General features: G+C 36.5%; 1 protein-coding gene across 1 annotated transcript; it reads right to left on the minus strand.

The window, feature by feature from the left end:
* Positions 1 to 1179: 1179 nt before the first annotated feature.
* Positions 1180 to 8447, minus strand: LOC122307661 (acyl-coenzyme A oxidase 2, peroxisomal). Its single transcript, XM_043120689.1, has 7 exons — positions 7919 to 8447; positions 4946 to 5061; positions 3429 to 4309; positions 2412 to 2591; positions 2131 to 2297; positions 1921 to 2044; positions 1180 to 1724 (listed from the first exon to the last, which is right to left on the minus strand). The coding sequence occupies exons 1-7, from the start codon at positions 8362 to 8364 to the stop codon at positions 1569 to 1571; spliced, it is 2070 nt and encodes a 689-aa protein (XP_042976623.1). The 5' UTR covers positions 8365 to 8447; the 3' UTR covers positions 1180 to 1568.
* Between the last annotated feature and the right edge of the window lie 5923 nt (positions 8448 to 14370).

A 14370-nucleotide genomic window follows, 5' to 3' on the forward strand; every position in this document is an offset into this window, starting at 1 on the left:
GAAAAGAAAAATGTAATTTGCATTAGGGAGAGTACCAAGTGGGCAAATTTGGATGACATAATAGCACTACCCTATATTTTACATTAGAAAACACTAAATCCACTGATACATTCTCTCGATAATTTTTATCGACTCACTTTTTTATTTTTATTTTTTTCTACTTAATAATTAAGTAAGGTATTTTTAAATAATATTGTAATTTTTTAAACGTTTAAAAAGATTAAAAAATACATTAACAAAAAAAAAAAACAAAACAAAACAAAATAGCCGTCTTGGTGGGCAATGTCGAGCCAATTTTCCTTCTAAGGCAATAGGCGTATGATGATGTGACATGTTAATGAAGAGTAATATTAAATATAATTATAGCATGTAAGTTGTATATATACATATATATTTATATACTAAAATAAAGACCACTATTAAAATGTTGGTTTTTCTCCTCTCTATTTTTTATTTATTATTATTATTTTTTTCCTCTCTCCAGACGTAGCGCTGAGGCAAAAATCCATAGATGTTGGTCTACCATGAGCACCATGTTTTTTGTTTGAATTAGGACCTCCGTTCCACTTTGGGGTTGATTTTGTGTATATTTAAATTTTGTGATTTCTGCTTCGCCACTGAGATTTCTCAGATGAAAATTTTGAATTTTAAAATTAAATATTAAAATATTATATTTTAATATTATTATTATTTTGAAATTTAAAAAAATTAAGAAAAAATTAAATTTTTTATTATATTTTATATGAGGATTTAAAAAAATTATAATGATGAGATAAAAATTTTATATTTGAGATGAAAAATCTTAATGACCAAACAGTACCTAGTGATTTTCATGGTATTCACACAATAGTTGTGATACGCCGACTTGGAAGGGGTTGTGAAGAAGTAACGTGGGCCTAGGCCGTGGGAAGAGAAGGCTGGGCATAGAGATCTGAAGAACCTGTTGCGGGCTGAAGTTGGGGATCAGAGTGGGCCCTGGGCCTGGTAGTCTTAAGATCTTATTTTACTTTGTATTTCTTAGTTTACTTTCATATAAGGCCCATGGGCCAGTATAAGGGAACAGTTTAGATTACTATATACGTACCGAGTAGGGCAAAGGAAAAGCATCTAGACTATTCTGAGATTTCATCTGGTATTTCCTGTGGTGGAAGCTCGCTCCCCTTGAAGATAGAAGTTATCTTTCAATTCAATACAGCATCTCATATACTTCCATTCATGTATTCATCTTCCATTTCCATTATTGTTCTATTACAAGGATGCTATCCGCTTGTACTCTGGCAGGTAACAGCCCTAGTACAAATTATTTTTCATAATTAAAATTTTTATTTCGAATTAAAAAAAAAATAATGGTGATGATTACAAACTAGAATCAATCAGGTATAACGTAATTGTTTAAACTTTTGAGTACATTATTCTTCCCAAACCTCTATGAGATGCCAACATGGGTTTCAGACCAATGTGATCTTGACCACCTATTTAACATGCTGGGTGAATCAAAACACTTTGGACATCAGCAATCATTTCGAATGGCATTTTATGCTCCACCCCCACCCCCCGGCATATAGGGATTAGAATCCCACGTACTGGGTGTACTGAGAGTAAGCATCAGACTGCATGGCAATAGGGGCCCGTGTAACATGATCGGGCAGATCAAATGCATCTATAAGTTCCCCTGCAATATTCCTCACTTGGAAACTCAAGTATTCTGCGAGCTTGTGGATTGCCTACAAAACAAAAATATGCAAAGATCAATTATTTAAGATATAACGAATAATGAGACAAAAAAATAGGTAAACATTTTGTTCTTCTTCTGAAGTAAGAAGGCAGGTCAAAATCTTCCCCATGCTTCAATCGCATTCCGTATGTATAATATATCTCAATAACGTTCTTAAAAATTTATTAGCCTTTATGGTAGAATACCTTAGCTTTGTTGGGTGCCACATAGTCAACATTACGGTAGGTTCCTATGTCCTTCCAGATTCGATCCAAGGCATAAAGATCGCAAACAAGTTTCAAAGCAGCTCGGGAACTGGCATCCGGACAGCTGCCAATCACACCAAATTAAAAACCCAATATTCATGAAGGAAAACGTAAAAGAATATTTGAGACTCAGATTTGGAGAGGAGATACCTCTTCACCGATTCAATAAATCTTGCGAGGATGACAGATTCAATATGTGACTCAGCAAGCGTCAAAAGGTGATTCAAACACCTGTTCCAAGCACCGAAGTTTCCAAGAGTTTTGGTGTGTTTGTTTAGCCTCACAGCAACACTATGAAGCAATCGAGATGTTCGATACTGCAACAAAAAATAAATAAAACACAATCAGCAATTTATGTAAGCCATAACTGTATGGATTCATTGTTTACAACAATTGAAATTTGTAAATCACAGAACTGAGATAAAACTCACTCTGAAGGCGTCCAACTGGAACTTAGGATCCCGCAAATGGTCCTCACTGTCCCACCTAGCAGTTACTGGATTTGGCTGAGACAGATAAGTGTTCATGGATTCTCTCAAGTAGTTCCATGTAACTGCAAGTGTCCCACCTTGGAATTTCTCCTTGTATTGCTTCAAGAGATCAGCAGCCACCTGCATCACAAGGGAAAGGTTCAAGAGTTTAGTTTCCATGCAAGAGGAGAAATTAAGGTTTACAAGTACTGCAAACACATATACACAGCCCCATACGAAATTATGGTGAATGTTAGCATCCAGACAAGTGTTACTCAAGATTGGCACTTATGTACTTAACAGTGCAATGCCATAAGAAAGGGTTTTTTCCCAGAATATATTAACCCTGGCAGGGTGCTCAGCTACTTCATCTTTCACTTATCGCTCAAATAGTGCCCTTCTATTCATATTATTTCATATTTCCCCAAACCCAAGTCTGCATAGAAAATTTGTTCATACAGCAGTCTCCTATGTATAAATGGAAGCTAGAACCCTAGAAGGTACCACAGCATAATCTTATCTATCGGAAGCACACCTCTACTGCCTTGGAATGGCAAAGGGTGAAATGTTCAGGCAGGTCACCCTGAACTTACACTAAAGGACAGGCTATTCAGAAAATATACACGGAAAGCTTGAGTTCACACTGGCTTTTCAAACCTAATTTGGGGTCTTGATTTTTCAGGCACCTCACAATATCAGCCACTCGAGTAGCATGATGTTGATTTTTTTAGCCCTGCTCTGTGTTGCCACCTGACTGCACTTTGGAACAGCACAAGGCAGGGTGGGTCCATCTGGTGGAGAAGTGCTAGTCTAGTACTAAACTAACCCTGTATTCGTTCCTAACACTTGTCCTTCGGAACATAGCACCATCAATTTAGGTGCTCTCATGCTTTATCAGATACAACAAACTTGGAGTCTGCATCATGATTCATCAAAGTCTTAAGCAAAATGTGTAACAGGATGGGACTTGTCTGCAACCTGTTGTAGCAGCACTGTATTGTCCCCTTCAAACGTCTGAAAAATGTCATGATCATTCCTCAAACTACCAAACCGGTTCACAGCAGCATACCCATGACCTCCACAAGCTTCCCTGCAGATGCTCAGTGACTTCGCAGTGTAAGATGTCACGTATGCCTTGAGGCCCGCCGAAAGTGCATGGACATCGCCAACCAATTGTTCATCATGAGACTTCTTCATCTCTGAATATTTTTCCACCAAATGCAGAGTGGCAAAGTGGAATGCATACGTTGAAGCCAGCATTGGCATGAGCTTGTGCTGTTGAGACTGGTAATCAAGAATACTGACTTCTGGCTGCTTTGGGGGGCCAAACTGCTGGCGCAATAAAGAATATCGGATTGCAATTGTAGCAGCTATCTTGAGGACACTAACTGAAGAATATGCAAGACCAACCCTCCCACCTACAAGTTCCCCTAATGTGGCAGCAAATCTTTTATTTATCGTTGGGAGGCTACTTGTATATTTTCCATCTCGGGAGACATCTCCAAATCGATTAAGGAGATTATCTCGAGGAATTCTGACCGAACGGAATCTCAACGCTCCATTATCCACACCATTCAAGCCCACTTTGTGGCCACAATCATGAATTTCAATCCCTGGAAGTGTTTGGTGGGTCTTCAAATCTCTTATTGGAACGATGAAGGCATGCACTCCCATATCAGAAACTCCTTTTGTATTGTGAGTTGGCAACATCAGCTTAGCAAAGACAGTGGCAAACTTGCCATGAACTGCAGCATTACCAATCCACCATTTGATGGCCCCATCATTGGGTGTGTCAATTACAAATTCATCTGTGATTGGATCAAATGTAGCAACCGTTTGGAGGCCTTGAACGTTTGAGCCTTTTAAGCACAAAAACAAAATACAGCTTAGATTATATATGCATGCCAAGAAAAGTGGTAATGATGAAGAACAGAGACCTAAGAAACATCAACAAGAAAAAATGCATATCGACCATATCAATAACAAAACCATATCGAATCCATTTTTTGGGGTGGTGTGGAGAGAGAGAGAGAGAGAGAGAGAGAGAGAGAGAGAGAGAGAGAGAGAGAGAGAGAACAAAAAAGAAGATGGTGAAAGCAAATAACGAGTGACTTCATTCTCTGATATTGATACGGTGAAATTAATGTTCCAAATCACAAAGAAACTTATACAAGCCAACGGGCTTAATCTTAAAACGTCGCAGGCAAGTTGTAAAGTGCCTGTTAGGCAACTAACATAATTTACTTTAAGATCAAATTTCATCATGTCAACAATTAGATTCAGGACAAAAGATTCCATGAAATTAGCAAAAACTGCAAAGTTGGTTCTTTGTTGTTAGAGCTGGAATACAATAAATTCCTCGACAAAAGCAACAAGGTTGTATACAACTATGGCAGGAAGATCTCAAGAACACAACAGCAATAGAATGACCATCTTAGTTGCAGGAAACACAAATTCAAGTACCAAAGCAATAACAGATAAGGAGGCAAGCTTACCATGATGTAGTTCTGTCATAGCAAAACAACCCGGATATTCCATATTGTCAATACCATCATAGTACTTAACCTTATGTTTCTTAGTTCCTAAATTGAGCACAGAACCTCCCCAGAGACTGCAGCAGAAGTATAGATAATCAACACAGGAGAGCAAGACCGTCGTACAGTTCTTATTTTGGAAAGAAAATATAACTGGACAATAAAACACTGAAAAAAATGGACAAGAAAAGATTCTGCGAATGTTACATCCCAAGTAAATACATCAACTGAATTCAAGCACCATGTAGAAGCTAAGAACTTGTTATTTTAAAGAAGACTTAATAAGCCAAAATTTTTGCAATCCAGAGTGCCAGGAAGGAAGGGGAGGGGGGAGAGAGAGAGAGAGAGAGAGAGAGTGTGTGTGTGTGTGTGCATCTAATAATGCTGGTCAGGTCGGTCGGTTTTCAACCAAAGCTAGCATTTTGACCATATGAAGCTTACAGCCGAAGACAGTGCAAAACTAGAATCAATGAACAAAACAGAAGAGACATTTCGAACAGTCCAATTTCTGCTCATCTTTCTAAGGATACAAATGAGGAACCTGCCTCAATATCAACCATCATTTGAAGATGTAAAATAAATATTAACAAAGTCTTTGGGTTAGACTTGAAAATTTGTGTTTAAAATAAATAATTTCCCATTACTTTGTTCAGTTTTGGTTTTATAATGGACTGGGCATAAGAAACTTGAGAACTTTTAATCAAGCATTACTTGATAAGTGGCTGTGGCGCTACCATAGAGAACCAGATCCACTTTGGAAGTTGGTGATTGAGAGTAAGTACAGTGGTTTATGGGGCGGATGGTGTACCAAGGAAGTCAGAGGGGCGTATGGTGTGAGGTTATGGAAATATATTAGGCAAGGTTGGGGGGTCTTCTCTCGGCACACTAGTTTCCATTTAGGAGGGGAATAGAATCAAGTTCTGGCACGACACATGGTGCGGTAATTGTCCGCTTAAGGAACTCTTCCCGACATTGTTCAGGGTTGCAAGTGCCAGAGCGGCTTCGGTGGTAGAGGTCATGGTTGTAGTAGGGGATCAAATCCAATGGAACATCAATTTTAGTAGGGCGGCACAAGATTGAGAATTTGACAGTTTTGAAACCTTCCTGAGTTTGTTGTACTCAATCAGACCAAGCAACCAGCCCTTAGACTTATTGTGGTGGATACCTTCAGTCAAAGGTATGTTTACGGTACGCGCGTTCTACAAGTCCCTAACACAAACGCATCACTCTCAGTTTCCATGGAAAAGACTGTGGAAACATAAGGCACCCCTCAAAGCTGCCTTCTTTGTGTGGTCAGCTGCCCTAGGGAAGATTCTCACAACGGACAATCTGAGAAAACGAAGGGTGATCATTGTAGATTGGTGTTGCATGTGCAGAAACGGGAGAGAATCTATGGATCATCTTCTACTACACTGCGAGGTAGCTAGAGGGTTGTGGAATGAGGTTTTTAGCAGACTAGACTTGGGTTGGGTTATGCCGAAGACCGTAGTGGCAACACTAGCTAGCTGGACTAACCTAAGGGATAACAACCAGATCAAGGCTTCATAGAAGATGATTCCAATTTGCATCATGTGGTGCGTTTGGCAGGAGCGCAACACACGGACATTCGAGGACAAAGAGAGATCGATGATGGAGCTTAAAGCTTTCTTTTTTAGAACTCTTTGTACTTGGGCTATCGCCGTTAATTTTAATGGCCAAGATTTACATGATTTCCTTATTTCTTTAGTTCCTAAGTAGTTAGGACAATCTTTGTACTGAACGAGGCTTTTGCCTATTCTTTCATTAATATACTTCTTACTTTTCTCAAAAAAAAAATAATGTTATTTTCTGTTTTTTCAGTTCAGTTTTGAGTTTTGTATTTACCACACCAGAACCAACTGAACCTACCAAATTTAATACCAAATATATAACTTAATAATTGCATTGGTGAATATGTTGTCATTGAAATTTTGTCATTATTGGGTTGGTTGATTTTTGGTATTTTAATTGAATTTGTCGTAAACTTCCAACCTGAATCACACCATAAACTGAACCCAACAGTTTCAAACTGATTAGAATAGGTTTTTATGACTTTCCTGTTGACTGCAGGGTACAAAAGCACTGAACTAAACGAATTGGTTTGTTTAGGAAAATATACAAAACCTGGACCGAACCAAGCTGATGACAGCCCCATGCATATTGCCAAAGAAATGGTAGTTCAGGAGATTTTTTATATGATACCTCACACTGAGTAAATCCTTATCTCAAATGAGTAATGTTAGATATAGTCATAGGATGTGCAAGTCCACGTGCAATCTCTTTCAAAAAGTGGGGGCCCACTATGAAAAAGTTGATTTTTCAAGTGGGCCCCTAAGAATGTCCCACCTTTTTTTAAAGGGATTGCGTGAGCTTGCACATGACTGTACAAATCATTTTTTATCTCAGGATATGAGTGCTGAAAACTATGAAGATACAATTACTAGCTAAGAACATTACCACTGAAAGAGTGGCCTAGGTGGGATCTAACCATTCAAGACTCGGCCTAAAATTTAACTAATGTGATTCAAGTAACCTCAATCAAATTGAGTGTTTTTTTTAACCCTAAAGCAATCGTAATCTAAAAGGCAGTTGAAAAAAATCATGAACAAAAAAAAAAAAAAACTGTATCATTAGGAAAAGTATGCACAATGAATCAGCTCAAAACCATGGTAATCAAATATCCACTATCAGCTCAGAACATTGTAGTTAAATTAAGTCTTCGTGGTTATAACTCCAGTAGACATACAAATTGTTGCCACAACAAAACTCACCAAATGTTAAATCAAACAACACAAGATCCACGTTTTAAAAATTCTCATAACCAACAATTCCACCAAAATTTGAGAAGTTCTGATTCAATCATTGAAAAAAATACTAAACACGCCCAAAAATAGATGAGGCTGAGAGAGCAATCACCTGTATTGCACACCCATCTTAATCCCAAGAGACATGTCCACGCTCCCCACAGCCTCCAAGATTGCAAAGTACTTAGTCGGTTCGTCGGCCACGTACTTGAAGGGCCTCACCCCGGCATCTCTGACCAACGCGAGAAGCTGCCTCATGCAGAGTTCGCGGTGGTCGTCCATGGAGATCTCCACGGGGGTCTGAAGCTCCGGGCGAGCGTTGAAGAAGTCGAAAACCTTCTCCTGGATGTCCCTGTGCTTCCCTCTCATGAAAACGGACAAGCTTTTGGCGTCCACGTTGAGCTTCGTCCTGGCAGCGCAAGTGAGAGTCCGGAGCTGCAGGTTGCCAAGCTGCCGCGGCACCGGGGTAAGGTGCAAGGACAGGCGTTGGATTCTCCGGCCGATTGGTTGATTTTCCTCGTCTTCGGTCCAATTCCGATTTAGATCTAGCGTATCCATTTCTGCCGATCGCACAGAATTCGCAGAGAGAAAGACGTACGGGAATTTTTCTTTTTCCTAAGCGAAAGACTTATGGGAGCTAATCGTAGGTTCCTCTGCCATTTTTATAATACAAGCAACGGTAGCGGAGCCTGGAGGTGACGTGGCACGAGCCATATAGGAGAACGTGTCGAAAATGTATTGGCCGGAGGAAGTTGGCAGTTATTTTGTATTTTTGTTTTTTTATTTTTGGCGCGCCTTTCAACGTTGACGAGTGCTCTCTGTTTTGGATCAGATTGATTTTGCACGATAGACGTAACGTATTCATTGATACGACTCTTTCTATTAAAGTAAATATATTTTTATAAGATGATATTATAAGTTATTTTATAAAATATTTTTTATTTAAGATATAAAATTATAAAAATGATAATATATGTATCTCTCCTATGCATAGCATACATAGAACCCAAATATTTTTTCCTTTTTGTTTTATGAAAATAATTTTTAAATTTTAAAAATATATAAATACATGTAAACTTTGTTAGACTTCATGCCATCTACAAAACATTTAATATTCTCTAATTTAATTATAAAAGTATTTAAATAAAAATATTATAGATAATATTAATTCATATGGAATAATTGGGTAGTCAAGTTTTTTTTTTTTTTAATTATTACTAAAAAAACAATGGAATATATGGAATTCAAAGCAATGGAATGGATAAGGTTAATGTTTATGGCTTACGGATTAGGATAACTTTGGGTGGAATATACGTCCAACTAATTAAAAAAACAATAGCTGCGGGAGAAAAATCGATGGCACATCCCTTGTTGGTGAGATGAGATTTAAAAAATAATATATATATATATATATAAAAGAAACAAGCATGCTTTTTTTAAGTTTTTAGAGTAATTTTTTAATAAGAAAAATATTTTAATTATAAAATTATGTAAAATAAATTTAACGTATGATATAAATTTATATATTTATTTTTATAGAATCTACTTATGATTATGATACATTTTATTTATTTAAAATTCTTCTATTCTGTTAAGAAAAAGAAAACAGAGAATTGAAGAAGAAGGTCTTGTCCTTTCCGAGAAGGCTGAGGCGGTGGTCTAGTTTTCTTTGGCAATTCTCAGCTTTTTATGACAAATTCAAGCTACTCAAGCATGGCGGAAGAGTTGGAACACTTGTGGGAAGGGTTTACTCCTACAGAGGAAGAGCAGAAAGAATTAAAGTTCACTGAAGTTGAGATAAGAAGAGCAAAGATTAGAGGACAAAATTGCTTGATATTACTTATTCTGATAGACAAGAACATGAAGAAGGAAGCTTTTAAAGCTGCTATGACAAAAATATGGAATCCAGAAGGTTGGTTATTCTTTAAAGAGGTTGGACATAACAAGTTTATAGTTGATCAATTTCAGAAAAGGATGGATATGGAAAGAGTTCTAAATGGAAGACCTTGGTTTTTTGATAAATCTTTGATCTGTATTCAACAATTTGATAGTAATACTCCTCCAAATGAGATGAATTTTAACCAAGAACCTTTCTGGGTATAATTACACGGATTGCCTTTGGCAGTGATGACTTATGAGGGTGGGGATCTTGTAGGGTCAACACTGGGGGAGTTCATGACAGTTGATGTTGATGAAGAAGGCCTAGGTTGGGGTAAGTATCTCTGGGTTAGAGTAAACCTGGATGTAACTAAACCCCTAGCTAGAGGAAGGACGATCAGGGTGGAGGGTAAACAAAGCTGGACAGATCAAATATGAGGCTACCATTATTTTAATTTTTATGTGGGGCCATAAAACATGTTAATAGGAATTGTGCTATGGAAAAAGCTCGAAGAAACACAAAAGGAATTGGCATAACTCAATACGGTCAATGGTTGAGGGCTTCTCCTGTCATAACAAATGGACTTGGGGATAAAAGAATAGCAGCTCGTGGTAGAGTCCAGACTGAATTTTTGGCAGAAACAGAGGATGGTGAAGAAAGAAGAGAAGCTAGTCTCCATATAACTGACAAGCCTGTGAACAACAGAGCTTCAATTGAGACTAAGATGACTCAAGGTGACAACTCCAACAAAGGAAAGGGTATTTTGCAATTAGAGTTTAATCAGTCCACTGAACATACTAAGAGAGATCAGAAAGAAGCTATAGAGGAGAATCAGTCGGGTCAAAAAAGCAAGGGGGAAAGATGGTAGAAACAAGTAGTCTTTTGACAAGCTGTCGTGCCAGTCCTAATAATAATTTCAATTCTTTATGTCAACCTGAGGATGCTGTTATGAACTTAGAAGAAGCTGTGGAAACTGGGATTGAGAAAATAGGTTGGAAGAAAAGGGCAAGACAAGCTTTTATGAAAAGGAATGTCGAAATGGAAATTGTGGAAACTGAAAACAACAATGAATCAAGCAGCAGAAAAAGGGAGTCAATGGAATTAGAAACCAATACTTAGCAGGCTGCTTTCAAGAAACCAAGACACATGTTTAATCCTGAAAAGAGCTTAAATCAGGAAAATATGGTGAGGCTGCTGAGACAGCAATGAGATGTATGAGTTGGAATTATCAAGGGCTTGAGAACCCTCGAACAGTTTAAGAGCTTCACTTTATGGTGAAGCAAAAGTGCCCAACCATCATTTTCTTTATTGAAACAAAGAACAAAAGGGAAAAGATGGAGAGAATTAGTAACAAAATTGGTTTTGATAGAAGCTTCATAGTAGTAGAGGTTCAAGTGGTGGGATTGCTCTTATGTCGAATTCTAATACTTACCTAGAATTGGAATCTTATACAAATTTTCATATATCTGTAACTGTTCATGACTCAGAAAATGGAAATAAGTGGTTGCTCACAGGGTTTTATGGCAATCTTAATATAGCACTAAGAGAGGGAAGTTGGCAATTGTTGAGGAAATTGAAACCACTTGAAAACAAATCATGGATTTGTATGGGTATTATAATGAAATTCTACAGCATCATGAGTAACATGGGGGTGTTTCTAGGCCTAATATTCAAATGGAGTCCTTTAGCAAAGCTTTACAGAATAGTGAATTGTCTGATATGGGATACAAAGGACCTAAGTTCACTTGATCAAACAACAGGGAAGGCCTAGATTTCACAGAAGAAAGACTAGCTCGAGCATTGGTTAACCCCCAATTTTTTAGGATGTATCAAGACGTCTATATCCATACAATATCAGCTTGCACCTCTAATCATAACCCTCTCATCATCAATTTCAATACTCATTTTCAATATGGCAGCAGGAAAAACAGAACTTTCATATATGAGTTTATCTAGGGCCAAAAAGATTAATGCAAAGGGTTAGTATCTACTGCCTGGAAAGAAAATATCACCACTGGAAGAACAATCACAACAGTTACCAGCAAGCTTAGTAAGTGCAAAAACAAGCTACAAGTTTGGTGCAAGGTCTAGGAGCAGAAATTCAAAGGAGTAATTGAGGGGAAAAAAAAAAGAAAAAAGAAGCAAAACTGCAACAGCTTCAGCAAAGTAGTACTGGCAATGATATGCAACAAATTAGCAGCTCAAAAAGGAAGTGATAAGGGGCCTAGAGGAAGAGAATTTAAAATGGAAACAAAGAACTAAACAAACCTGGCTTCAGAAGGGGGATAGAAATACCAAATTTTATCACTTGTGTGCATCTCGGAGGAGAAAAGCTAATTACATCAGCATGATTCAAGATGAAAGGGCTACAATTACAATACTCCACAAGGGATCAATCAAGTGTTTCTAACATATTTCACCAATTTGTTTACAACTTCTAACCCTTCAAGTCAAAGAGAATGTTTGGAACCAATGCAACAACTAGTGACTGAAGAAATGAATAATAGTTTGCTCGAATTTAGGGGTGTAACGGGTGTAACCGGTCAAGTTAAGTCTGGTTTTTGATAAAATCTAGAACCGAACCAGTAGGCACCGGTTTTGCATTTTCGAAAACCGATTACGCACCGGTTTTTCTCCTAAACCGGTACTCCAATTTTACCGGTTTCTGGTCCGATTTGGTTCAGTTTTCAGGTTTTAATAAATTACAAATTTGTCATAAAAAATTATGTTAAAAAAAAAAACTGATTTAAAAAAATATGTTTTATTAAAAATCTATTACTATTTACAAAAATCTGTTTTATAAAAAAATCTGCTATGTAAAAAAATTCTGTGATAAAAAATCTGTTATGTAAAAAAATTCTTCGATAAAAAATCTACTTTACAAAAAAATTATGCTATCTAAACAAAATTCTGCTATATAAAAAATTGATATTAAAAAAATAAATAAATAAATAAATAAAATGAAAACAAGAAACCTAGTGTTAAAAAAAAAAAAAAATCTACTATAAGGCTATAAGCCTTTAAATAAAATTGCTACAAAAAAAAAAACAAAACAAAACAAAAAAAAAACAAAATCTACAATAAAAAGAAAATTATGCTATAAAATAAAATAAGTCCAAAAGTCTAAATTACAAATCCAAAAGTCTAACAAATTATAAGTCTAAATTCCAAAAGTCTAAATTACAAGTTCAAAAGTCTAACAAATTATAAATCCAAATACCAAAAGTCTAAAGTACAAATCAAAAAGTCTAACAAATTACAAGTTCAAATTAAAAGTCCAAATTACAAATCCAAATTAGAAGTTCAAATTACAATAGCATCCAATAAGAAACTTTACAACTAGAACAAATAGCTAGTAGCTATGCACCAAGCCACCAACTCCAATAGTTCATTCAACAAACCTTGCAATTGTATAAAAATAAATCAAGCAGTTAATTTCAATAAAAAGTTAATAATTACATTAAATGAAAAAAAAAACTTTAGTAAAGATTTTATACAAGTTATCCTACCTTAAATTTAATTATCACCAACCAAAGAAGTAAGTCTTGAAGAACTCCCTAGGTCTTCCATGAGCTCTACACAAAAGGGAAAAAAAAGTATAATAATTAAAACAAATTACTAATATGATATTCATTTTAAAGAAACTTAAAAAACAGGTGAATGATGCTACATACCTGTATCAAATTCTCAAACTCCTCAATATCATCCATTAAAATGCGAATGTTAAACAGGGTAGAAGATGAGCAAAGCCAATTTTGTGTACAAATAAGGACTTGAACCATAAGTGAAGATAGACTACGACAGAAAGAATCAAGTACTCAACATGCTGTGCTAAAAGCCGACTTAGAGGCCACTGTAGATATCAAAATTGCAAGAACATCCTACACAACTCTTGAAAGCACGGGGTATCTAATGCTGTTAACCTTCCACCAATTCAACAAATTGAATTTCGCATTATCTTCTTCACATTTTTCAACTAAATACCTCTCCAATTTAGATTTAGTCTCCAAAGAGTTCTCTGAATCCAAACGCTTCTTAATTTTTGCACGGATAAATGATCTCATTGATCTGAAATCACCTTGACCTACCCCAGGATCTGAACTTATAGTACTAGCCCATCTCTCACTTGATTAGCTCATAGTTTGATCTTGTGCCCCAACATCACTTCCGTCATTTGCACAATAACTATCGTATAAACGAGTCAGAGCATCTTTAACCGGATCCAACAACATAAGAACTTTCGAACTATTATCCTCATATAATCCTTCAAAAAGAATATTTAGACAACGCATTTTATATCGAGGATCAAGAACCAACAAAAGATTCATTTTTTCAATATTTCCCCAATACTTCTCAAATTTAGATTTCATACTAAACGTCTTTATCCTCAAATTATGAGGCCCCTCCGCATACTCCAAATTAATTGCAACATGAATTGTCGCTAGCTCAAATACAAAACAATTGCAAGTGACATAATTGGCCCTCGAGAAATGCCAGGTTGCATCATAAAAAAATTTTAAAAATTTTATAAGCAACCTACTCTTATTCCAATCATCCATAGTTGGAGGCCCTAACTTGGATGCTCCTCATTTACCTAACTCACTAACACCATCATCATCTTCACTATCATCCTCCCCAACAATTTTATCATATCCCAAATCTTCATCCTCTAGCTGTTGAAATTC

The sequence above is a fragment of the Carya illinoinensis genome, chromosome 4, assembly GCF_018687715.1.
Source record: "Carya illinoinensis cultivar Pawnee chromosome 4, C.illinoinensisPawnee_v1, whole genome shotgun sequence".
NCBI lineage: Eukaryota > Viridiplantae > Streptophyta > Magnoliopsida > Fagales > Juglandaceae > Carya > Carya illinoinensis.